A 27367-nucleotide genomic window follows, 5' to 3' on the forward strand; every position below is an offset into this window, starting at 1 on the left:
AAATATTTCAGAATCATTTTTGATACATTTCATGTAGTACCTTTAATCACATTTAATTTTTAAAGATACAATTTATTTAGCAAACAGTTATCAAATTCTTAAAGATGGTAGGGAAAAGACAAGTCATTCTATATAGTAAAGGTAGTCAATAATTCATTAAAATATTACCCATTATTTGTATTATTGCTTATTGTTCTCTTTCAGTCACTGTGTTTTGATTCAGTCTTGGGGATTTAATTGTGTTTTTCCTCACTAGCTTCATTTTTCTGTGTCTGCCCCAGAGCTTTAATGTGATGCATTTAGCAGTCAGGAACTTCGGTTAACCTCTTTCTCACCTAAATTCTTCTATTAATGTTTATCCAGAGTAGTCATATCTTCTGGGATGCTTTCCTGAAGACCTCCTTCTTCTCTTACCTCCTCACTTAAATCCCCTCTATACCTTTGTTATCTCATTGTATCAACTGATCAATCGTGACCTCTTAAAAAGAAATCTTTTATTCATTTTGTATCCCCAGTGCCTATGACAAATGTCCTAGCATCATTTGGATTAAAACTTCAGGAGTTTCTAGGCTCTAGAGGCAAGAATTTGAATTATGCTATGTTGCTGAGCAGGTATTTGAAGAGCTAATGTTGGCTCTTATAGTGAACATATAGCAATAGACTAGTCATAGCACATAGCACTGGTGTTTGCGGTATTTTGCTAAGGGTCAAAATGCTGAGCTTGGCAAGCAAGTGAAATACAAATCTTATGAATTTTTCCTAAATACAGTTCATTCAGGGGATTATATCATCTTTAAAATTTAGAATATTTGTTCTTGTAGCAGGAATGGGAAAAGAGGGCAAGGGTGACTTTTACCTTTAATAGTACTGAAAGCTTTTTTTTTCTTTTTTGTTCTTATAACTGATACTGTGACACTTTCATATTTGATTATCCTTCTGAATCTTTTCCAAAACTCTTCCCTTAGAGATTACTTCCCAGAAAAAGCACATGGTGTTAACTATGTTTTCATTTTGGCTACATTTCATCCAATTATTTTCTGTGTTTTTAATTGAAAATTAAGAAAAAGCCAGTTGGAAAAGAGTGCTTGTGTACATAAAATAATTCTTAAGAGTCCGTTCAGACTTCTGATTACAGATATATAGCAGGCTAGGTCCCTTGATTGACCCTTCCATTGAAAATAATTAATACTGCTGGACAACATATTTATAAAGTACTTAAATGCATTGATGAGTAGGTGAATGTAATGAAAATAGGCCAAAAACTGGGTGAAGGAAGAAAGTCAGAGAGGGAAGTCAAGAAGGGAAGCCAGCTTTTATTTTGAAAGAACTTGCTGAATTTGGTGATCTGGAGAGTCTGTTCTTATAGTCACTAAAGTCTGAGGGAGGGGGACAAAGCTCAGGGACTGCCCAAGGTGAGGTGTCTGTTGGGACATACCCAACCTGTAGGGCTACTACCCTTTCAGCATAAAATGAGCTAAGAATGAGAGCTTTAACTTGATATAGGGTTTCTATGAAAGCCTACTTGGTAAAATGTTTTAGCACATTATTTAAGATTTAGAACAAGACAAGAGTTCCTGTTCTCATTTCTTTTCAGCGTAATATTGGATGTCCAATTCAGTGTTGTAAGGCAAGAAAAAGAAATATGAGATGTAACAATTGAGAACAATTATCACTCTATTTAGTGATAATATGATTGTGTATGTAGAAAACTCCAAGAATCTAAAGGCAAATTATTAAAATTAATGGTAGAGTTTAACAGTGTTGCTGGGCACAGATCAATTAAAAAAAGCAATTGTATTTCTATGTCATAACCAAATAGAAAATGTTTTTTTTTTAAAAACTTCAAAAATATAAAATACATAGAATAAATCTAATAAAAGCCATACTAGCTACCTTCCCCCTTGGAAGGTTCAGACTCAGTGTGGAAATCTCTCTCCCACTCAGAGTTTGCATCCTGATCATATTGCTACTAGAGATTTTTGTCCTCAGGAAAACCCCCATTCATCCTGCTTACCACTCACAGCTTTCAACTTTCCATTCCAGCTTTTGTTACTTTTTTAGGGAAGCAATTGGGTGGTACTTGGAGATTTCCCCCGATTCTTACCAAGCCTAGTGGAATGTTCCCCTTGAGTAACTAGTCTGCCATAGTGTAAGTTGAAACTCTCTAAGTGCATTTCTACTGCAAATAATAATAATATGAAAAATAGTAAAGTATATGTCTTTTAATCTTACAAGTAAAAACTTCACACTCTTATGTGTGATAGCGGTCATTTATTCAATAGCGATATCAATTATTTCTTCTGTGTGCCAAGTTAGTATGATGATTAGTAAAATATGGTTCCTTTCTCAGGGAGCTAATTTTTTCATGAAATGTTTCCCAAGCTTGTCTAGTCATAAGAATCACCTGTGATATCTTCAAAAGAAATGCAGCTATTTAGTATCCTTGTCTGGAGATTGTGATTCAGTAAGATGGGATCTGGAGCTGATATTTTATTTTATTTTATTTTATTTTCTATTTTTTACTTATTTTTTATTTTTCAAGAATCAGGCCCTTTTTCTTATACGTGCTCTGGCCAGACTCTAACAAAGGGCTGTTTGGCCATGATCCACATCAAGCTCAGCAGATGACGTATAGGTGAGCCCCTAACCCCTAAGAAGGCCAGCAGTGTACTGAAATTAGCACACCATTGAGTGGGTTCTTTGTATCAGAGAGACTAATCTACTAGTCTCCCTTTCAGATATTAACCAGTTTCATTGTTAGTATTTGCATTACTCCTCCTATATCTTAGACCCATTTATTAGTGAGGGGACCTCCTTCTTCTCTGGCTTCATGTGTCCATGTGGAGGAACTTCCTCCAGAAAACACTACATTTCTCTGTCTACCTTTCATTCATTCTCCCCGACTCATAACTGGTAAGATTATAAGAACTGGGTATGGTTCCCTCAGCCTCTTTCTCCCTTTTAGAGCCGGCCTGCCCTCCAGGTGGAGGTGTACTCACTGGAGCTGACATTTTAAACAAATGCTAAGTATGATTCTGATGATCAGGCAAATTTGGAAGATACTGATGTAATGCACTCTCTGCAGTTTTCTTCTAACTTTCCTTCTCTATTTGGACAAGCTATTTATATGTGAACGGTCATGTTTCCAGTGTCGTTAGGGAACCTAGCTTCTTTCCTAAAACATAAAGCCTGGCAATAAGGCAATAATTCATAATTTCCTTTATGCTACTATAAAAGTCACAGAGAGGTTAAATAGCATATTCAAGGTAGAAAGTGAGGGAGCTGTGATGTGTGCTTAGGTTGTCTGACTCCATAGCCAGACCACACCACCTTCTCATTAGACACTGTGCAGCCTTTCCAGGGATACCTCTAGGGATGGAGATCTCTTAACTTCAAAAAAGAGCCCTCTTTTATTGTTGGACACCTTTAATGTCTTCCTTGTAATGGACCAAAATCCTTCCTCCTTGTAACATTGATTTTAGGTCAGCCTTCTAGAGCAGAACTGCAACCCAAATTCATTGAAGTTCAGGCTCAGTATAAAGAAACAATTGATTTCATGTTTGCAACAATACTTGTCTGTTGGCCATAATTGGTCCAGTCTCTGGTTTCCTTTAGATTAGTATTAACTAGTTTAATTTCCTCTTCCATATAATAACCCTTCTCATGTTAGAGTGCAATATCATGTATTTAAGGTCAGTCTCCTTCCTTATCATCTTCTTCCTAGCCGAGAACAAACACTGTGTGTTCTTGGACAAGCTATTAAACCTTTTTGAGACTCAGTTTTTTCATCTGTAATTTATGGGTAATAATACTTATTGAATTGGTTTAAAGATTAAGTTATGTAACCTTATAATTAGTGTACAGGAATGCTAGAGATTTCTGTGCATTAATTTTGTATACTGCTACTTTACCAAATTCATTGCTAAGACAGTCTCTTCAATAAGTGGTGCTGGGAAAACTGGACAGCTACATGTAAAAGAATGAAATTAGAACACTCCCTAACACCATACACAAAAATAAACTCAAAAAGGATTAAAGACCTAAATGTAAGGCCAGACACTATAAAACTCTTAGAGGAAAACATAGACAGAACACTCTATGATATAAATCACAGCAAGATCCTTTTTGACCCACCTCCTAGAGGAATGGAAATAAAAACAAAAATAAACAAATGGGAGCTAATGAAACTTAAAAGCTTTTGCACAGCAAAGGAAACCATAAACAAGATGAAAAGACAACCCTCAGAATGGGAGAAAATATTTGCAAATGAAGCAACTGACAAAGGATTAATCTCTAAAATTTACAAGCAGCTCATGCAGCTCAATATCAAAAAAACAAACAATGCAATCCAGAAATGGGCAGAAGACCTAAATAGACATTTCTCCAAAGAAGACATACAGATTTCCAAGAAACACATGAAAGGATGTTCCACATCACTACTCATTAGAGAAATGCAAATCAGATCTACAATGAGGTATCACCTCACACCAGTCAGAATGTCCATCATCAAAAAATCTACAAACAATAAATGCTGGAGAAGGTGTGGAGAAAAGGGAACCCTCTTGCACTGTTGGTGGGAATGTAAATTGATACAGCCGCTATGGAGAACAGTATGGAGTTTCCTTAAAAAACTGAAGATAGAACTACCATGTGACCCAGCAATCCCACTACTGGGCATATACCCTGAGAAAACCATAATTCAAAAAGAGTCATGTACCACAATGTTCATTGCAGCTCTATTTACAATAGCCAGGACATGGAAGCAACCTAAGTGTCCATCGACAGATGAATGGATAAAGAAGATGTGGCACATATATACAATGGAATATTACTCTGCCATAAAAAGAAACGAAATTGAGCTATTTGTAGTGAGGTGGATGGACCTAGAGTCTGTCATACAGAGTGAAGTAAGTCAGAAAGAGAAAAAAAAATGCCTTATGCTAACACATATATATGGAATCTTAAAAAAAAAAAAAAAAAGGTTCTGAAGAACTTAGGGCAGGACAGGAATAAAGACGCAGACGTAGAGAATGGACTTGAGGACACGGAGAGGGGGAAGGGTAAGCTGGGACAAAGTGAGAGAGTGGCATGGACATATACACACTACCAAATGTAAAATTGATAGCTAGTGGGAAGCAGCCGCATAGCACGGGGAGATGAGCTCGGTGCTTTGTGACCACCTAGAAGGGTGGGATAGGGAGGGTGGGAGATGCAAGAGGGAAGAGATATGGGGATATATGTATATGTATAGCTGATTCACTTTGTTATAAAGCAGAAGCTAACACACCATTTTAAAGCAATTATACTCCAATAAAGATGTTAAAAAAAAAGATTAAGTTATGTAGGATTTTAGGTTTTCAATGAGAGGTAGTTTGTGTTATCTTTGTTGTACCTAAAGGTATGTATTTTAAGTATATTGCATGTATATAACTGCATCTGAATCTTTTATCATATATCGTATATAACTAAATTATTTCATCTAGCTTTTAAATCAAGGAAGAAGTAACTTACCTTACTGAAATAACTTGCTTTTAGAAAAACTTTAAAATTTTGTTTCTAATGGTTCTCATCCTTTTCTTAAATATGTTACTGTTTGATTTCTAAGATTAAAGCCATATTCTTTGAAAAGTGTTGATTAACTCTGAGAATTATATTTTCAAGCTTATAAGCATATTGACATTTCTCATACTATTATAAAAGTGATCTTATTTCTATTTTCAGTATTGCAGGGGGTCGGATACTCTCAGTGATAAAGATGCAGCTGATTAAAGGCCAGAACATCAGGGATCCTTTTTATAAAGCAATAGAGGAAGTTGCTCAAGATTTGGATTTGAGGATTAAAAGTATTATCAATTCTCAACAAGGAGACTTAGCTCTTAGTACCACTGACATCAGTCCTGCACGGGTAATGAGGTTTTTATTTTTCATTATCCTTCTGTACAAAACATTATATCTTCTACTTGCTGTAGAAATGGTTTACAATTGCTACTTAAGTCAGAAGAATGTGTTTACTCTGTTATAAGATGTTGAAAATATAAGTTTCTCAATAGATTATGCAGGATTATGTTCGACTTGGGTAAATCATAACCTCTATGGGCCAAATTGTCTCTGTTTGTTAAAGAAGCACATTGGATAATCTTCAGTATCCCTTGTAGCACTAGAAATTTATAGTTCTTGATGGATATTAAGGTGTTTTGTCATATTTTTCAATAATTATTTTTATAAAACAATTATTTTCCCATTTAATCAGGTATAAAATAAGAGTCTGGTGTCTCTAGTTATGACCCCAGTACTAGGCACTCCACAGAACAACAGCAGAAATAGTTTCTACTCAGCAGTTTATTTTTCTTTTATAGAATTTTTCTATTTCCATGATCTCTTATTTACTACCTCCATTGCCAGATTACTGCAGATATTAGGAATTTTTCCTATGCTTAGTAATTGTTTAATTATATATTCCAGAAAATTTACCTCTTTCTTGTTTTTCTTACATAGATAGTCTGACATTATAAGGTATTAAAACTATAGTTTCATAGGAGAAATTGACTACCATGTCTTTAGTTCTAGAACAGAATTTTGGGGTACATGTTATAGTAATTCATTTGTTGCAGTTTAATTGTTCAGGTAACAAAATCCCCTTTTTATTAGGTATAATTGTGATAGCCCGTGTATGAAGAAAGACTTTTGCTTAATTTTTATGATTCACTTATTTTTCTGCAGCCCTCGGGCACTATTTTTAGCTATTTTCTATAACAATGCGTGTTTTTAGTTTAACTTGAAGGCGGGACATGGGGGAGATTCTGAGTTATTTCCCCACATATTTCATGTGTGTTAACACTTCCTATGACAGCTTGGCTCAAATGACAACCAGGTTTTATTATAAGTATAAATCAGGAACTGTCACAGCTCAGATAATTAAGAGCGCCCAATCTCTCCCATTTCCTGTCACAAGAAATAAAGATGCAGACAACCTGGTTCTTAATTTTATGTTTTCAACCAAATTAGACATCTTTGAAAAATACGAATCAGTAATTCTCAATGAAGTTAGTATTAAACAGTATGGACTTCTCTGGTACTAATGAAAAATATATGTCAAGCACTAGATTGTGATAGACAATTTGTTAAAATTCTGGTGTAGCTATACATTACAGTTCACTTGGTAGCCTGAGTCAGCCAAGTAGAGAAAGGAGGCCAAGACCATGTTGATGAAACCTGAGGAAAGTGGTACAACTATAACAGATGTCCTCAAAAGGGCGACTCTGATATTTAAGCAAAATGTCCAACAACCCTATGGGTTAGGCACTATCATCCCTATTTTACCAATGATTTAACTGAAGCACAGTGAGGTTAAGCAACTTTCCCAGAGGTATACAGCACATACAACTGATTAGTTGGTATGAACCCGATCAGAAATGCCATCAGAGTTTGTTCTTACGTGTGTCTATGTGTAATACTATCTTATCATATATTTTCCCTATTCTTCTATCTAGTTACTAAGTTTTTCCAGCTCTTCCCTTTTAATCTGCTTTTTCTTTATCTCCACAGCTACTATTTTAGTTCACTGCTACTACCTTCTTCATTTCTGAGCTGGACTATTACAGTCTCTTAATTTGTGGTCCTGTCTCCAGATTTAATAACAGTCTTACCCTGGAATATAAATATTTTACACATTTCCATCATTGCTGTCATTTTTCTAAAATGTAAATAGTATCATTTTATTTCCTTGCTTAATAAAGGAAGAGATTTTAACCTTGTAACAGATTGACTTATAACTTCTTTGTCTGATATACAATGCTTTCCCAGGCTCATCTCAATGACTCCCTGTCTGTTACGCTGATCTTCAGCCATTTCATGCCATGTAGTCTCTGAAAATACCATGTTCTCTCTTACCCTTTTGTGTCTCCTCTATGAAGCCATCCTTGATCCCAGGGTAAATTGATCATGACCTTTGGGTGTGCTCCCACCGCACAATTTATACATTCTCTTCGAAATAGCACTTAGGGGACTTCCCTGGTGGCGCAATGGTTAAGAATCCGCCTGCCAATGCAGGGGACACGAGTTCGATCCCTGGTCCGCAAAGATCCCACATGCCACGGAGCAACTAAGCCTGTGTGCCACAACTACTGAAGCCGGCACGCCTAGAGCCGGTGCTCCACAACAAGAGAAGCCCGCGCACTCCAATGAAGAGTAGCCCCCACTCGCTGTAACTAGAGAAAGCCCGCACACAGCAACGAACACCCAATGCAGCCAAAAATAAATAAATAAATAAATGAATAAATAAATAAATAAATAAATAAATATATTTAAGAAAAGGAAATAACACTTAGCACTCTGTAATGCCATTATTGGTTACTTATTTATTTTATAAAAGAGCCTACGGGTTCCTTGAGACACTAGTTTTTACCTTTGTAGCCTTAGCTTCAAATGCAATTCTTGGGACTTAGTATGTGCTTATGGGTGATTACTGAATGAATGAAGGTCAACTAGTTTTTTTATTTTTGCATTTGAGTAGATCTGTACAGCCATCTGTGGGGTTGGTATTCAGATCACCAGAATCTCACTTCTGGTATAAGAGAGAAAAAATATCAGTATACAAAGAAGTTAAGTCACGAGGCTGAGATCACATAGATTGTAGCTAAACTTTCTGACTTATAAAGACTAATGTTATTTTGACCAAAATCTAATGTCTTCCTTTGATGATACTATTTTCTATATTTTTTGTGCTTCTGGAAGTTCATAAGATTGATTTTATTATGGCTTGAGGGATAAATATTCACATGCCGTAGAGCCACTTCTCGTGGCTGATTTTTTTATAGCTTAATAGAAGAGGAAGAACAATAGCACATGAAATGGAAAAGAGTGGCTGATTGACCCAGCTGGGGTGATTGTCACATTTATTTGAAATTGTTTCCTGTTCTAGCCAAAATCTCATGCCATAAACCATGGCACTGCATACTGTGGCAGAGATACTGTGAAAACTTTACTAGTTCTTTTGGATGAAGAAGCAGCCAGTGCTCCTACCAAAAACAAAGCAGAGCTTTTATATGACGATGAAAACACAATTCATCATAATGGAACTTCTATTCTTACACTTTTTAGGTAAGTAATGTGGAAGTTATATGTATGTGAATATTAACTTAAGTCTATAAAGGAAATTTTTGAAAAAAACACCTCATTTGTTATAAAAGAAATACATGCTATGGATAGGAAAGTTGGGAACTACAGAAAAGTGTGAAGAGAAAAAATAAAAGTTAGTTAAAGGGAGATTGAACATTTGAATGTGAGGGAGTTATATATAAAAGTAGTATTTTGTGAGAGTATGAGTGGTGGTTTTTGTTTTTGTGTTCTTGTTTTTTGCTGTGGAAATATTTGCATAGATATTTGTGTCAAAAACTTTGCTAAATGCTTTCACTTATATCAGCCCTCACAGCAGTCTCTTTTAGTAGTCTCCCCAATTTATAAGTGAAGAATTAGAGACTTGAGAGAGATAGCAAGCAATTTGTCTAAGTTGGCAAGCAGCAAAGGTGTCTTTCTTTAGAACCTGAGGTCTCTGCTCCAAAGATTGTGCTATTTTGCTTGAGAATAGGAGAGTCGGTATACACTAGACTTACACTGGAATTGACATTTACTTGTTCTTCATCGCATTATGAAGAAAATACTAAATTACTGTTGGTATTCTGTGCAAGACATTGATACTCACCAATTTTAACAACAATTCGGTCAAACACTGAGTTGGTGATATTTTTAATTAATGAACATTCATTTATAGAAACATTTAAAATTTTAGAATAACGGTTTAAAATTGTATTATTACATTGCGGAGGATTTTTAAAAAATTGTCCTGTTTGATCTTTTCTATTTTCTGCTTGAGCCACTTTCTAGAAATCTGATTTTAGTCTAAAATTGTTCATATCTATCTATGATTGCTTTACCTTCTCTCTCTCTCTCTCCTGTGCTTCACTATCTTTTCTCTTTAAAGAGAAACTTTATAATGCTCTATCATTCAGTGTTGTCTTCTAATTCCTTTGCAATGAAAATTTATTTTATCAATGATTTACTTATACCCTGTGTTGGAATCCCAGAAAAGAGTTAAAGAAAATGAACCTTTGTTTTTTTTCCTCCTGTCAACTTACTTCTGTTTAACAAAGTTTGCTTTTAGGTAGAAATATAAATGATTTAGATTTTCTCTTAGATTGAATTCTGTCATTTTCTTAGAGAAAGTTATTTTGTGTTTGTAGGATTTTCTAAATAAAATTAATCCCCACATACATTTTAAAGAGGTATTTTTCTATACTCAATTATGTGGCCAAACACGTTTATAGTTACCTTAGCATTTTCAATTGTCATTGTGCAGACAAGTACCAGTCCATGGTAAAGTATATTTTTAAGGGTCTGCATTGAAATGATAAAATTAAGGACAATGTATATGAATGTAAGTCAATGTAGGGTTATAAACTAGTCTTTCTTAGAATAGACTATCCCTTATTCTTTTTATAAAAAATAAATGTACTTATTTAATTTATTTATTTTTGGCTGCATTGGGTCTTTGTTGCTGCGCACGGGCTTTCTCTAGTTGTGGCAAGCGGGGGCTACTCTTTGTTGCAGTGCATGGGCTTCTCATTGCGATGGCTTCTCTTGTTTCAGAGCATGGGCTCTAGGCACACGGGCTTCAGTAGTTGTGGCATGCAGGCTCAGTAGTTGTGGCTTGCAGGCTCTAGAGTGCAGGCTCAGTAGTTGTGGCACACGGGCTTAGCTGTTCCCCGGCATGTGGGATCTTCCTGGACCAGGGCTTGAACCCGTGTCACCTGCATTGGCAGGCGGATTCTTAACCACTGTGCCACCAGGGGAGCCCCCTTTATTCTTATGTAATGGTCTTTTGACACAAAGGGGTTATGACTCTGGCTCTATTAAGCTAAAAAGGAATTTACTGAGGAATCCATGTTTGGCTCCAAATTGCCAGTATCTCCTTCTCTATCATGTCTTCTCTGACCCTCCTATTTCTAAACTACGCTTTTCTCTTTCGAATTTCCCTGCCATGGCATCTGTCTTCTTTTATTTTGAATTTTAGTTATGTTCCCTTACTTAGATCAAGATACCTGAATTCAGAGCCAGTGAATGAATGAACTTTCTATTCTTCACAACATCTTATACAGTGCCTTACATATAGTAGAAGCTCAAATATTTAGTGGCTGAATTAATTAATTAAGCAAATTATTAGTATTTAGAACTCTCAGAATAGGAATATGGACACTTTTAAATAGTATTGTAAACAACTAGGTTCAGTTGTTCAGAATAAACTTTCATTCTCTAACTGCTTTTGGATAGCGGAGAGGTGTAAACTAGTTTAAAAGCTACTTTGGTTTATAAACTTTTGCTTTTTTTGGACTAGATCTCCCACACAAGTGAATAATTCATCGATGAAACCCCTAAGGGAACGTATCCATATGTCAGTGCAAGAGAAAACAATTAAGGTACAATTTAATATACTGTCATGAAAATGATAAAAATCAGTTTACTTTTAGAAGAATAAATATATAAAGCTGAGCTGGGTATTATAAACATACATTATACATGGAACAATAGAGATTAAATGGAAAATAAGTTATGACGGTTGACACACAGAAACTTTCCTTTTAATACAATCTTGGCTAATCTGTCTCTGGTTTATTCAATACCTTGGACCTAAAAGAAGGAAAGGAATAAGCACCTGCTATGGTAAGTGTTCAATAAATATGTGTTCAGTGAATGAGGGGGAAAATAAAGAGGAGATGGTTTTCTCATTTACATTTCTAATATCTTAAACTGAATCTTGAGAGTCCATATAATTTCAGTTTTGTTCCCATCTGAAGACATAATGGCAGAATATAATTGATTTTGGATTGAGACAAGGAGAACATTTCACATTGTTCATTGACTAGAGCTATTCTTTATATTTTCACTTGGTTTGAACTGAGTATCCCAGTTCTCATTTGAAACATTTGTGCCTATAAGTAGTCAGTAACATGTTTTTAGGCACTTAAATTTTTCTTGGTCTTATTTTTCAAAAAAGAAGCTTGTTTTTAACTCATTGATTTATTCAGCATACTTTTATTGGATATCTGCTATGTGCCAGACACTGTTCTATGGTTGGGAATTCATTCATTTGTTCAACAAAATTTTCATGTAAAATTTACAATTATCCTTAAATTATCAAATAATTATTCATCTTTTGATATAACTTTGAGAACTCTAATTTGTTCTTTATATTCCCATTTGGAAAGTTAGTCCCAATTAGCAAAGCCTTTAGTTATCTGTTTCTTCTACATACCCCAAATCCATTTAGTTTATTTAGATTAATAAGTCTTATCTTCCTATTGGTTATTAGTAGCTGTTAGTAGTTAACATCTATGGAATACATCATTGATTTTTATATAATTTTTCTGTGAAAAAACTTGTCAATTCTTTGTTATATTAACCTAAGTACTTGTAGTCGAGGTGTAAGATTTTTGAAAAAAACACCTATCCTTTGGACTTGATTAGAAACGGAAATGTAACAGATTCTTTAATTTTTCCCTGCTATGGCTACTGACAAACTTTAATATTTTCATTTAAAAATCATTGGGAGATGCAAGAGGAAGGGGATATGGGGATATATGTATACATATAGCTGATTCACTTTGTTATACAGCAGAAACTAACACAACATTGTAAGGCAATTATACTCCAATAAAGATGTTAAAAAAAATTCAAGTAATACCATTAAACAGTGAAGTAGATATCTGTAAACTACTTAGAAAATTGTCTGAAACCTAATAGATTAACGATAAAAGTTATCTTCCTGTGCAATCTTCTATATGTAATAAATTCAGGTAAAAAGTAAAAAAATAAAGATCATTGGGATATTTTGTTAAACTAAGTAAATCAAAATGAAAAGATCTGTCTGAATAATGAGAAGGTGTTTTTAGAAATTGGTAAGAGTCAACTAATTACTGTAAAATTTATGAACCAATTTGTAAAGTTTTGGGAGGTAGAAGAGACAGTATCTGATCCAGTCTCATTTATAGATGAGGAGATCAAAATCCTTGAGAAAGCACCTTATCCAAGATATCATAACTACCAGGAAATATTTTATGCCATTGTGCAAAGCCATGGATAAATACTAATAAGACTATAATTACATTGCTTCTGTTACTTAATAGTGGAGCTGGCTTACTCCACGTAGCTCTGAAACTAAATGGCAATAGAGAAAGGAAGGAATTGGTGTTTATGGTTATATTTTATAGTACAGTACTCTTTATGAAAGCAAAGTGTGAAAATAATTGGTTTAGCCAGGTATACAGCTGAACCATGGCCAGATCGAGTACTTGCTGGAATAACAAAAAATGGTGCTAATATTTACTACTAAGTAACTATGGAAAAGTAGTTTAACAGCTTTTAACCTTATTATCCTGTTACTTTTTCTCTTTTGGCATTTAATTCTCTTTTTTATCATGGAAAGGATATATGATCTACACTTGAAAAACTGTCTTGGAAAGACAAAGGTAGATACTGTTAGAAAACTTAAAATTTTGATGTTGTAGATCATACTTGATTGTGAAATATCCATGTCATTATTATTTGCGGCAAATTAACTTTTCTTGGATTTTCATTTCCTTGTTCATAAATAGAAATAGGCACTCCTGATCCCCAAATCCTATGAAACCACTTTGGAAAGTGTTCATTAACTCATTTGAAATGCTCAAGTTTTATTTTCTACTGTAGCTTATTTGGAAAATTGTCTATGATGGTCAAATAAATTCCCCTGGGAAGGAAATTAGAAGGTTCTTCCTGAACCTTCATGGATTTGGTAGGAGCCTTTAGAGAATGCTTTCTTCCCATTCTTACCCCAGTTTCCAAGCGATTTATACAAGTACCTTCATACGTTTTTATTATAAGATCTTTCCAGGAGACATTTACCTTATTAGGTCCCTGTAAATTAATTAGTTTTATTCCTTCCAGCTTGATTTAGCCATATTTTGCTTTTCAGACACAACTGAAAAGTTGTATATACATATCTTTTTCCTTATTCTGAGTCTAGTGTTTTCCTCCATATTATATGTATGTCCGAATAATCATCACCGTTAACTAACAATAACTTAAGTCAGTGGATCAGAAAAATGCTAGATCTTTAAAAGTCGACGTAGTTGGGACAGTGAAAATTAGGACATAGGTAGTTGGAAAAAATAGACTGGCTCTAACTCTGGTACCTATTATAAGCAGCGAGGCAGTACAATGCTCATGGTGTTGGAAAATTAGATATCCATGTTTAACCTTTAGGGTATTCCAAAACTGAGTATATCCAAATAAAATGGTATATTGAGTTCAATTAGAATTTCCTTCCCCTAATACTTAAAATGAGTACAAAATAGCAATAACTAGCAAAAATATTCACCAAGAGCAAACAACAGAAAATAATTTAATTGGATACAATAAATTTCAGAAACGATGGCCAAGAAAGGAAAGAAGATTTCAGAGGGAAAAGGCACGACATGATTTAGCAACTTAATCTAGCCCCAGTCTCCACATAGTGTGCTAGTGAGTTGACAAAGTCCTGAGAATTATCACTAAAATATTTCCAAAACTGAGAAGCCAACTGTGTGTTCTTTTTTTTTTTTCTTTTTAGAGAAATAGTAGAAGTGGCAACTACATAGTAATGTGGAAAATGAACTCTGGGATTTACACATTGACACAGTGAAGGCTCTAGTGCTGCATACTGAATTGTGGAAATTATCCAAATGATCCCCTTGCATTTGAATGAAATACAGCCTCTAAATAGAGGGACTTTTTATGGTACATATAATACATAATAAATTCTTAGAAGAAAGTGAGGAACCAACCCAGAAATTTTTTCAGATTGCCTATCTCCTCAACTGAATGTTACTTTTGCCTCCACCCTTCTTCAGGCTACAGAAAAATGGGGGATAACAGAAAATATGCAGCCTTCAAAATGTAACTGAGGAGCAAGTAAAATGCTGTCAAATAAGGAGGAAACAGAATCAAGAAACCACTCACAGGCTTGGAGGCTTCTGTTTCTAACTAGGATGTAGTAGATCATGGCAAAATACCATTTCTGCTACAGTAACAAAATAAAAGGCAGATAAGTTGGGGAAAATATTTTAAAAGACATAAGAAAGCTATGTAAGCAAAACAGTTTAAATAAACTAAAAATCTGGAGAGGGTAAAGTTCTTCTGAGGTGAACAGACTATTATCAGAGTTTTCTTCCCTGGGATTATTTTTCCAATTTTCGGTATGAGCCAAGGATTGATCTTGGCCCATGTAAAGGAACTCACTGACGGAAAGAGGAACTAACAGATATTTTGATGTCTTGAGGGGCTGGCAACAATTTGGAAACTTTGGGGCCCTGAATGCACAGTTATTTTTACCTACGGCACCTATGCTGAATTTTGGAGCTGAGTGGGAGGTTAAGGAACCTCAATCCAGTATACTAAAATCACCTGTAGTCTTGCAGTAGCACAGAAGACAAGGCTCCTCTTGAGGAGTGTGACCTGGCTCAAACGCGTGGCTGTTGCCTTCTCAAGATATTTGCCACGTTTGGAAGTGAAGAGGGTTGGGAGACCGAAGAATACAATGTAAAGACCTTTGAAAGACAGACTGAATCCCCCAGAGTTTCAGGTCAGAGGTGATAGAGATCCACAAGGCTCTCAGTTGAAAGCTTGGGAGGGACATTCCCAAAGGAGAGGTTAAGAACCAGAAGTCAAGTATGAGTTATGACAGCTGCAACCCAGCTTTGACTCAGGTCAGTCCCTGTCGGCATTGCGGTTATCAGCCCCTCTCTGTGTCTGCCTAACAGAGACAAGGGAAACCCTTGATAGAAGATTTCATCTGGAGCCTCTATAGTTCCTTTATATACTGGACATGAGAAGAGACAGGAAGACTTGTCCTTTAATCAAGAGAAAAAACTAACAATAGAGGCAGACTCACAAATGACCCAGCTACTGGAATCAGCTGACAAGGAATTAAATTTTTTTTTTTTTTAACATTTAAAGGTAATTAGGGCTTCCCTGGTGGTGCAGTGGTTGGGAGTCCGCCTGCTGATGCAGGGGATGCGGGTTTGTGCCACGGTCCGGGAGGATCCCACGTGCCGCGGAGTGGCTGGGCCCGTGGGCTGTGGCCGCTGGGCCTGCACGTCCAGAGCCTGTGCTCCGCGGCGGGAGAGGCCACAACAGTGGGGCCCACGTACCACAAAAAAAAAAAAAAAAAAAAGGTAATTAAAGGAAAAGGGCAAAATGGATGAAAAATTGGGAAATTCCAACAGAGAATCAATTTTTTTATTTTTTGGCAAGCTGCACAGCTTGCGGGATCTCAGTTCCCTGACCAGGGATTGAACCTGGGCCATGGCAGTTAAATTGCCAAATCCTAACCACTAGACCACCGGGAACTCCCAAGAATCAAAAATTTTAAATCAGAACCAAATGGACATTGCAGAACTGTAAAAACATTATCTAAAATTAATAATTCATTAGGTGAATTTATTTATTTATTTTAAAGATTTTTTGATGTGGACCATTTTTAAAGTCTTTATTGAATTTGTTACAATATTGCTTCTTTATTATGGGTTTTTTTTTTTTTTTTTTTGGCCCCGAGGCATGTGGGATCTTAGCTTCCCAACCAGGAGTTGAACTCGCACTCCGTGCATTCAAAGGCGAAGTCTTAACCACTGGACCATCAGGGAAGTCCCTAGGTGAATTTAATAGTAGACCAGACATAGCATTAGGTAGCATAGTGGACATGAAGGTAGGTCATTAGAAAAAAGTCCAAACTAAAGCAAAGAGAGAATAAAGAATAAAAAAGCAGAAGAGAAGAGTAGGACACAGAAAATGTCTAACATATGCCTAACTGGATCCTCAGAACTAGAGGAGAAAATAGGATTGAAATAGTATTTGAAGATATAATGATTGTAATATTTTCCAAAGCTTAATTGGTCCTTTCACATCAGGTAGTAGTTAGAAGATGTGAGGAACAGATGTGTGGTTTCCTTTAATAATGTACAGTTGCATATGGGTTCCAATATTATGGACCTAGCAAGCTAAAAAATGTCCCTGAGTCCTTTGAAAATCCATCTGCCTTTCATGTATGTGCCACACACACACACAGGACATAGATTGTAAAGCTTCTTTCCAGAGCAGTGTTCTCCAGTAGAACTTCTGTGGAAATGTTAGGTAATTTGTGCTATCCAGTACTGTAGGTGCTAGCCACGTGTGACTATTGAGCACTTGAAATGTGGTACTGCAACTGAGGAACTCGATTTTTAATTCTATTTAATTTTAATTAATTAGCTACACATGGCCAGCATATTAAACAGTTGCATTTCTAGTGGATTAAAGATACACACAAATGCAATAACTGAAAACCCATAAGTAGAGGAAATGGTGCTCTGACCATGAGAGATTAGAATAAATAGGATTTAAATAGGGAGAGAGGATGGAAGAGAGCATTGCAGGTGGAGCAAACAACTGATGAAAAAGTATTAGATTGTCTTAGCTAGTATAAAGAGGCTGTGCATTCCATAGTGAACAAAATAAGTGAATAAATAATGTGGGGCAAGGTTAAGGAAGGTGTGGCTTTTGTACTTTTTGTGGGGCTTATTGTAAGGATATGTGCATGAGAACCTAAGAAAGGTGGAATATTTAAGAACTTGAAAGTAATGGTGGATATAATGGGGCTTAAGGACTTCAGCTGCATGGTTCTCTGTACTTAAATGTGATGTAACTTTGTGTGTATACCTCTCTCTTGTTTCTGTACCAAATGGTTTTCTTACTCTATTGAACAGAGTAGAGTTTACTCTGTACATGTTTTTCTATTGCTATATCAGAGCTTTTGCCCTTAGGGTGCTTTAACTGTTCTTTACCAGTCTACTTCTCTCATTTCTGTGTGCTGTGGTTTCTTTACTCTCCGTATATCTTTTTCTACCTCCAAGCTTTTGCTTACTCTTGGTTTCTGTTCCCTCATACCTTCTGCTCGCATACACCTGTTAGAGTGTGTTATAATTTTACTTAATTAATGCACTCAGCAAACATGTATTAAATGCCTACTGGATACCGGGCTCTGTCCTAGGCACTGTAAATATATCAGCAAGCAAAACAGACAAAAACCCCTGCCCTGATGGGCAAGTTGTCCCCCAATATTTGTGGGACTAGGGTGGAAGAACATAAATGGAAACCCCTGGTCTACCCCCGCAATCCTTTTAATGCTAGTTCTGTTCCATACTGTTAGACACACTCCACCCAGAAATGTATACATCCCGCTCCCTGTCACCCTTGTCATAAACAATCAGCCCTTCCTAAAGGAAGAGGCCAGTGCTGGCCCAGTGCCTAGGCAGTTTAAGCAGGGAATTCTGGGGTGCCAGGTTCTTGGAACAGGATCTAAAAGGAGGAGTCATAGTCTCCTAGTGGGCATATCCAAGTCCCTGTGGACTTATTCCTCACCCGGTGTGATGAAGAGGGCCAGAGCAGGCCATCAGTTGGCAAACTAAGGTTTTGTTCATGGAGCTTACCTTTTAGTTGGGAGAGGCAGATAATAAACAAAACAAACAAGTGAATTATATGGTATATTAGAAGGTTATCAGTGCTATGGCAGGAAATAAAGTTGGGGAGGGGGGTAAGAAGAGTGTGTTCCTTTGTGTGTGTTTTGGTTTTAAAGGGAATGATCAGTACAGGTCTCTTTGAGAAGGTGACATTAAGCAAAGGCTTTAAGGGAATGAACAGCATTTTTCATTAGAATGAAAATGGGATGTTTGTATTAGTCTGAACTAAAATTTGAACTGTTTTGGCTGAAGTAATGAGGTTGGGATTTATTGCGTACCTTCTAAGTGTCAAGTGTTATACTAGGTATTTTATATCCCTCATTCCAATTAATCCTTGTCGAAATCTAGAAGGCATTATTTTCCAGACCATATACCTAGTAAGTAACAGAACAGTGGTTGTATTCAGGTGTAAGACTTCAAAGTTTATGCTGTTTCCAAAGTGTAAACGAAGGCATAGTAATTATAATGGTCGTCATTTGATATACTTACAAATTCATATGCCATTAAGAATAGCAAATCTCTGTTCTTTTGAAAATGTGATAATGTAAGAATGAAAAGGTGAATTTTGAATATTTAGTTTTAGTTATATATTTAATAGGTATGTTGAGTAATTTCTTTTTCCAAACTTGTTGATAAAATTTATAGCCCCCGCTATAATGGGGGCTTAGAAATTTCATTTTCTTATTAATACAGCTAACTGAGAGTTTCTGTGACTTTTCAATATTTTGACTCATTTGTCTTAATTTAACTGGAGTCAGGCTTTCCTATGTGAAGTACTATTTTCCTCAAACTGGGAACCTACTAATAATTTCAATTTAAAAAGAGCTTGTGGCAAAAGGACTTTTCCAATTCTTGGCAAGTTTGAAGTTCATTGCAATTTTACTGTGGATAGAAATCTTTCCAAAGGGGGGAAATCACTCTACAAAGGAAAACTTTGAATCTTTTTCTCTCATGTGACTTGAACATAAAATGATTTTAACAGCCATGTATGAATCTGGACATTATTCTTAGTTGTTAAGTACTTCAAAAGCACTTTCAAAAGGGAATTGTTTTGCTTATTTGTGATTCCAAATCAAATACACAGAGAGATTTGGAAGATTTGCAACAGGAAGTAATCTCAATTCTATGTAGCCACTAATCTTGTGCAGAAAAATTCAACTTTTATGAACAAAGGAAAAGCAATCTCTTTTAAGTTATAAATACAAGTCAATGTAGCTTGTATTGTTTTAATAACCAAAATGAAGAAGCTGATTGTAAGTTCATTTTTTGAGCTGCATTCCTAGAATCATTTTAGGGTTGGCCAGGTCCTGAGACACCTAATTCAACAGATTTCTTACTCTATAGGAGTACTTTCTTCATATGTTACTACATTAATAACTGTATAGTATCTACATATATCTTTAGAGTTACATAGCTGTTTCATGTTTTTAACTTCATTTAATCCTCACAACTCTATGAGGTAAATATTCCCATTTATATGTGGATAAGTGAGAGGTTTAGAGGTTTACCCAAGATCATCTACTTAGTAAGTGATAGGGCCAGTATTAGAAGCCAGGTCTTTTGACCACAAATCTGATGCCTTTTCCATCACATCATCTTGTTTCTTTGTGCGGGTTTCTTAGTTGGACATCACGTTGTTGGCTCCAGTCAAGTTCATGATCAGTTAAAATCTCTAGGTCTTTATTTCATATGTTGTTTTTAAGTCAGGTTCTCCTCATCCTGTACATCTGTAATTGATATTTTGAACTTAAATACAGGACTTTGTTTATCCTCATTCATTTTCATCTTATTATTTTCTACTTATGGTTCTAGCCTTCTGAGATCTTTTCAATCTTGATTCTATTATCCAATTTATTTATTATTTCTTCCAGCTGTGTGTCAACAGCAAATTTTATAAGTAGAATGTCTTTGTGATTATGGAAGCCATCCTAGTAATCTCTTTAGTATACTGTGTGCCTGTCACATAGTTGGAACTTAATAAGTGGTAATTGATAAAAAAGATCTTTGTACAGGGCAGGGAAAAAACACAAATATAATCTTTTACAAAAAAGAAAAAAAACACCCTCAATATAACCACTCTCAGTTATTACTTTTGGATATAAGTATTCCAAGATTGCCATAGAACCATTGTGGTTCTCTCTTGTGTTTTGATATGTTTATAAATAATATTTTTCATGGTAAATATAGTGGTTAACTGATTTTCTTTCACATCTCAACCCATAATCAGTATTTTAAGAATTTCCTTCTAACTCTAGTTTTCTGAAACTGCCCTACTGTCACTAAGGGCTAGAGAATTTCTCTATGGGGGGCCTAAGGAGAAGAAATCTAGCTGTCAGGAGGGCTTATTGAACTTATTTTGCGACTGTATTTACATAGCAAAGAAAGCTTTTTACTCAGATGTATGTTTAAAATTAATAAAAATGCCAACTTTCTAAAGAAATTTTTATTCACATGCAGCATGAGATTGAGAAAACATCAGTTGTCTGTATTAAATAATATAATTATTGTATTTTTATTTAGAGTGCTTTATGAGTGGTACTGATGAAGGTTTTGTGGTGGGAGGCTCTAGTCCCCCAAGCCACCTGTAGGTGCCATCACTATCTGGATATTATGGGAGTGATCCTTGCCAGCCACTTAGCATCCATTTACTTTCATGGCCTTACCATACTCTTTATAACTCTCTGTAAGCAATAAGTTTATAATTTTCTATTAGTAACTGGCAAAATGAAAGAAACGTATAAAAAGATGTCAGCAGCTAGTATTGGTTTTGTAGATGGAAATAAATGTTTTTGGATAATTTACTACAGTGATGATATGATGTAATATAATATAAAGTTTATTTTATTAACAAAATTTATTTTAATAGCTTTATTAATTGTTTTAATTCTCTACTTATGGAATTAATAAAGTCCAAAAAGGCCTAGTTAAAACCTTCAGTTATATTTTAGGGCATCTCATGGTAGAAAATATATAATAGTAGTTGCATTCATGTGGGTTCATGAAGATATTGGGCTGTAGCTCCGTTCATTATCAAGAGCCTACTGTATTTCACTTCTAAAAAAAATAGTTTTTCATCTTTTACATTTTCACATTTTTTTCAATTTTGTGTATTTTTCTGCATAAATGGAAGATAAATTCTAATTGTCTACATCTTCAAGCAAATTAAATATAATTTTTAGTCCTCTGGGAGTTACAGGCTCTCATAGACACCATTACTCAGAAAGATATAAAATTTGTCATCCTGAGAAAACTTGCTTTTATGGAGCAGCTGGACTGGAGACTATTCTGATTTCTTCTAAAATATAGTCAGTGGATTTCACTGCTGTTATCTTTGCAAACATCTGAGTGGGTTAATGTAGTTATCGTTCTGAATATATAGCATAGTGTATAATTACTGAATATATAATGTAAAGTCATGCTGTTTTAGACTTCGTGAACTGTATCAATACATGCTCTGTGAGTATTATTTAGCATAATGTAGTTATACTTTGAAGTATTAATTTTTGAATTGTTGAAGTCCTCTTTATTTAATCATGTATTTGAAATAAGCTTTGTCTGTTTCTGAAAAAGATTTGAGATGATTTCTAATTATTTGGAGAAATCTCCCTACTATAACCAAATGGCATTACACAGCAGCTGCAATTGTTGAAATTTGCATTATCTGTGTAGATTACTTTTGTTCTGAAATTAAGTTCTCTCCCTAAAACAGCCACTGGTTTTATGTTTGCAGAATACATTTCCAAAAATACTTTCTTGGCATGGTGCTTAAGAATTAAATTTAGCTTTCTAATTTTCTCCTATTTGTCATGTTTGAAGATAATTACAGGAGCATACTTTGAATACTCAACTATTAAATCCCTTGGTCACATCTTCTTAGAATGATATAATCAAATCATATTTCTTAATTTTCTAAATATTCATGTTTTGTTTTGTTTTTTGCGTTACGTGGGCCTCTCCCTGCTGTGGCCTCTCCTGTTGCGGAGCACAGGCTCCGGACGCGCAGGCTCAGCGGCCATGGTTCACGGGTCCAGCTGCTCCGCGGCATGTGGGGTCCTCCCGAACCGGGGCACGAACCCGCGTCCCCTGCATCGGCAGGCGGACTCTCAACCTGCATCGGCAGGCGGACTCTCAACCACTGCGCCACCAGGGAAGCCCTAAATATTCATGTTTTTAATTAAATAATGCCTTTCATTCACCACTTTGTTTTATCTTTCACTTTCTTTGTTAGTTTCCTATCTTTGTTTCTTTCACCTTCTCTTATTTTTCTTTTTTATCCTAACATTTCTCCCTTCCTTAATTTCTCTATTTCTTGAATTCCATATGCTATTTTTTCCTAAAAGAGTTGTACCCTGTAATTCTTTAAGATTGAAAACTTGTATTTTTCTAGGATTACATATATCATGTATATCATTATTAAACATAACAAAACCACTTTCTAAAGCATCTCAGACATAGGAATGTGTAACACAGGTCTTTGAAGAGTTTATAATTGATTTGCCTAAGCTTTTACAAAAATTATCAAAAACATACACAAAGCTGGTATTACTGAAAAGAACAAAAATGCTGGTTGTAGCAGTGAATGAGTTTGCAAACTATGAAACATCAAGGATTAAAAGTTCCCACAGATAATGAAATATTTAAGGGAAATTTTTATGATACCTCAGTGACTACAGAGTATATTTCTGTCTAGATGAAAAACTAAATAAAAATAAAGGATAAATTGTATATTTTCTCCTTTTTTCCTGTTACCAGATGAAGCAAACCTTAATTAGATCTCAGTTTGCTTGTACTTACAAAGATGACTGCATGATAAGCAAGGATAAGTGGAATAGTGTTAATTCAGCATCAAAGCCTTTGTGTGTTCTTCACATGGAAAATGACCTTTCTGGTAATTGACCTTATTTGAGCAATTTAATAACAATTCAATTCTAGTGTACTAATTGGTTTTAACTTAAGTAAAACTAGATTTTTTTTTGCAATGTAAAGGTTTATATTTTTATAGACCTGAGTTTATTTAAAAAGTTATATCTAAGTACAAATATATGTATAGGAATAGGACTCAGTTTGATTTAACTAAATGTATTTAAGAAATAACTTGCAGCATTTAAGGATTAAGCGTTATGCATTTAGACAAAGCAAATTTATTGTTTGTAGGGATGAAAAGTGATATGGTAAAATGCAAAGAAATGTAATATAGCTGTATTTGTTCATCATGTAATTTATATCATTATTTGATTGTAAATCATAAATTTTAAAATATTCTTTAGCCATTTAAAAAGTTTTTTGTAAAATTCTCATGTGTAATAATTTTAAGTATTATATAATTTCTTTCCTCTTTTCATCTTGCATAACAGGAGGTGTAAATTCATCTGTTGGAAGACCAACAATTGGAACAAGTTCTGGAAATGTTCATCTGGACAGAAGTAAAAATGAAAAAGTGGCAAGAAAATCAATTAGTCTGACAGGAAATAAAGGCTCAAAAAGGAAACAGGTGGATTTGGATGATGAAAATATTCTCTGTGATAATGGAAACGAACCACCTCAACACAAAAATGTTAAGATACCTAAGGCATCAAAAGATTTGCAGAGTAAATTAGATGGCAAACTAGTTAGAGCTGCAAAAAGCAACAAATGTACCGCCAAGAACAAATTGATTACTGGCCAGACAAAGTTAACTCAGTTTTTTAGACTATGAATTTGTCTTTTATGTTCTTTAGGTTTATGTATATATAAAACCATTCACCAAAGGCATCTACTTAATTTTTTTTTTTTTTTTTTTTTGTGGTACGCGGGCCTCTCACTGCTGTGGCCTCTCCCGTTGCGGAGCACAGGCTCCGGACGCGCAGGCTCAGCGGCCATGGCTCACGGGCCCAGCCGCTCCGCGGCATGTGGGATCTTCCCGGACCAGAGTATGAACCCGTGTCCCCTGCATCATCAGGCGGACTCTCAACCACTGCGCCACCAGGGAAGCCCCCATCTACTTAATTTTTAAGAGATCAAGGTGTAAATTATGGTGCTTTATTATTTTGGTCTGCAGTGTATGTAAGGTTAGCATGTTAAGCATTGTTTAAAAAATACTAGTAAGTCATAATTATGCAGAATATTCACAAAGTTTAATGCACAGGTAAAGCATATCATTTAGGTATATCTTAATACTACTTTCTTTGAAAACAGACATTTAAAATAATACAAGTCATAGTAACATTAAGGGCTTTTTTCCCCACAGGCAATTAAATGATTTTGTTTTCTTCTGAAATGATGATGTGGACCAACAGGTATCAGACTTGCCAGCAAGGTCGATAGACTCTTCCCAGCATACACCTGAGCACTGAAGGAAAAAAAAGCTTAAATTGTTTAAAGGACTAGTATCACACAAAATTGATTAGAAATGAAAGAATGGATCTAGTATAGCTAATTCTGAGTAAATCAAAATTATAGTAACTAATAACTAATTATAGTAACTAATTAAATTCTTTTTAATTTCACATCTTTTGCAGGGGTCACATAAAATCAAGTAAATTGAACCATGGTCTTGTTTGATTTTGTCGTGATTGGACCCAAATTCAATTAAACTCAGATTTCTATTTTATGATATTAAGATATAAGAATTGAATTTTAAAAAGACTACTCACTGTCAAAATCTCTCCTTCCTATAGGAAATTTAGCTGAGTTTTCTTCATTTGCAATTTCTCTCTTTTCTTGTATTGATTCAGTATTTTGAACTTCATTCTCAGCTGGAAAAGCTACAGATCCTTTTAGTGCAAGATAAGGTTTTATAGCCAGATTCAGTGGCAGACCATTATTTAAGAAATTGTGTTTGGAACCTGCATTCTGTAAAGAAAAGGTTGATTTGTGTTTTAGCTGTCTTATTGGGAATAGAACTATGATACAATTGTGTAATATTCTTATTGATCAAAGATGCTCTACACTGTTTTGACTCTAAAAAATATTTTAGATACAAGGTTTTCAGGGAATAAAAACCTTTTGAATAAGAGATGTTTTCCAGAATGGAAGAACAACCTGGTATGTAGGAAATCTGATCAATTGTCCTAATGCATATTGTGACTTTTTTCACATACTTCTGCTTATAAAAGTATCGACTTTACTTCCAAAGGATTCATAAACATCATTCAAATTTCCACTGAAATAAAGGATAAGTCACATTGCCACTTACCTTTGAATTTTTGTTTTCCTCATCATTCATGAAATTGCTCTCATCATTTTTATATTCCTCCAGGGAAGGAACAACAATTGATTTTTCTTCAGTATCTTCCTTCTGAAAGGCTTTCCCCAACCTCAGTGTTTTAAATACCATGTCATCTTCTAAATTTCTTATTGACTTGGAGGCTGAAGGCGAAACACCTTGAGAAAGCAAAGAAAAAGTTAGTATTAATATGTAGGAAGAGAAACTCATTTTTGCCATTCTTAGTTTGATGTTTGCATGGAGTCAAACAAGGATGTGTAAAATGAAGTAAAATTTCTCAACCTGCTTTGTAAATGATTCCTACCTTTATATATTTTCCAGCTTGAATAGAAAGCACTTGAAAGACTTAGACTTTTGTCATTTTAAAAATGACTCATTAGATAGAAGCTAACTTTTTGTATAGCTGCTAATACTTACACTGTTTGGGTTTTAGTGGCATATTGTTTATTTTGAGTGTGAATTTTCTCAGAATCTGATTAAGATCCTTGGTAGAGAGCTTCTGTTGAGGAGATTATAGTCTCTTGAAAATGGGTTGTTATTAAGGAAGACCACAGGACATCAGGCTCTCCATATTCTTGTTTATTCATATTGTTCCCTTCTGTTTATTTTCTGATTAAGTAAAATATTAAAACTAAAGTTATTTCTTTCACTCAGGATAATAAGCGTCAAAGTTTAAATACATTTAATCCTGATTAAGTGGAAATAATCTTCAGAAAGAATTTTTTCCATAAATGCTCGGAATAGCCTTTGGTATTTAAAGTATATATGCCTGTCAGTATGAACAAAAAGTCATTCATGTTATATCTAAAATTGACCTGTCAGGTGTGTTTTATCTCTATATTTACAAAAGGGTATTACTGATATTTATTAATGAGTTTAGCAATTAATGAATAAGAAGTCCATGAAGAGAATATTTATGTGCTCCATAAATGTTAATTTTGGATAACGAGTATGTTGTATGATTTTTAATTAAACATTTCAGAGTTAATTTGTAATGTTGGCCCTGTAGAGTAAGAGAATACATTCTTGTGTATGTCTTCTGGTATATATGTGCAATAGTTTTTCTAGGGTATATTTCTAGTTATGGAATTGCTGGGTCTTGGAGTATGTACATTTCAGCTTTATTAATGCCAAAATGGTTACAGAATAGTAGTAACCAATTTAAACTCCCCCCTGCAGGTTATGAGAGGTCTTACTGCTCCAGGTTCTAGTTAACACTTGGGTATCTTATTGTGCTTTTAATGTTTATTTCTCTAATTACCAAAGAAGTAGGATGCCTTTTCATATGCTTAAGTAAAATGCCTTTTAAAGAAAAATTTGTCTATTTCTCTATCAGATTGTTTGGGTTTTTCTTGTTGATTCATGGGAGTTCTCTATATATGCTGGGTATTAATTCTTTGTTAGTTGTATATGTTTAAAATATTGTATTTTTTCTCACATTTCTTATCTTTTGAACTGCTTCATGGTGTCTTTTGGTGAACTAAACTCCTTAATTTTAATGTTTAAATTTCTTTTTTTTTTCTTTTTATGGTTAGTATTTATGTTATTTGGAAATCCTTCCAAACCCTGAGGTCATTATCATACTTCTATATATTCTAAA

The 27367-nt window shown here is 34.8% G+C and overlaps 2 protein-coding genes across 6 annotated transcripts in view; one reads left to right on the forward strand and one right to left on the reverse strand.

The window, feature by feature from the left end:
* PARPBP (PARP1 binding protein) overlaps positions 1–27367 on the forward strand; it is a 106958-nt gene that overhangs the window by 55780 nt on the left and 23811 nt on the right. For 2 of the 5 annotated variants that reach the window (XM_027107351.1, XM_027107356.1), the window contains 5 exons: positions 5722–5905; positions 8921–9099; positions 11390–11471; positions 23316–23451; positions 23918–24359. In XM_027107351.1, coding sequence (XP_026963152.1) covers positions 5722–5905; positions 8921–9099; positions 11390–11471; positions 23316–23451; positions 23918–24258 — 922 coding nt within the window. In that variant the 3' untranslated portion in view covers positions 24259–24359. Of the gene's footprint in view, positions 1–5721; positions 5906–8920; positions 9100–11389; positions 11472–23315; positions 23452–23917; positions 24360–24789; positions 25178–25800; positions 27084–27367 lie in introns of those variants that run through there. The other 3 variants (XM_027107354.1, XM_027107355.1, XM_027107352.1) reach the window with 3 other exon arrangements.
* PMCH (pro-melanin concentrating hormone) lies at positions 25065–26055 on the reverse strand. Its single transcript, XM_027107358.1, has 2 exons — positions 25738–26055; positions 25065–25394 (listed from the first exon to the last, which is right to left on the reverse strand). Exons 1-2 carry the CDS (start codon positions 25984–25986, stop codon positions 25188–25190), a joined length of 456 nt encoding a protein of 151 aa, XP_026963159.1. The 5' UTR covers positions 25987–26055; the 3' UTR covers positions 25065–25187.

Source organism: Aethalodelphis obliquidens, unplaced genomic scaffold (assembly GCF_003676395.1).
Source record: "Aethalodelphis obliquidens isolate GAN/ISIS:26980383/991018 unplaced genomic scaffold, ASM367639v1 scaffold8, whole genome shotgun sequence".
Taxonomy (NCBI): domain Eukaryota; kingdom Metazoa; phylum Chordata; class Mammalia; order Artiodactyla; family Delphinidae; genus Aethalodelphis; species Aethalodelphis obliquidens.

What these genes read in the sequence shown, in the direction of transcription:
- PMCH (XM_027107358.1), bottom strand. Translation starts at nt 25,986, where the DNA reads ATGGCAAAAATGAGTTTCTCTTCCTACATATTAATACTAACTTTTTCT. An exon ending in AGGAAAACAAAAATTCAAAG is followed by an intron (nt 25,395 to 25,737) that starts GTAAGTGGCAAT and finishes TTTTCTTTACAG; the next exon opens with AATGCAGGTTCCAAACACAA.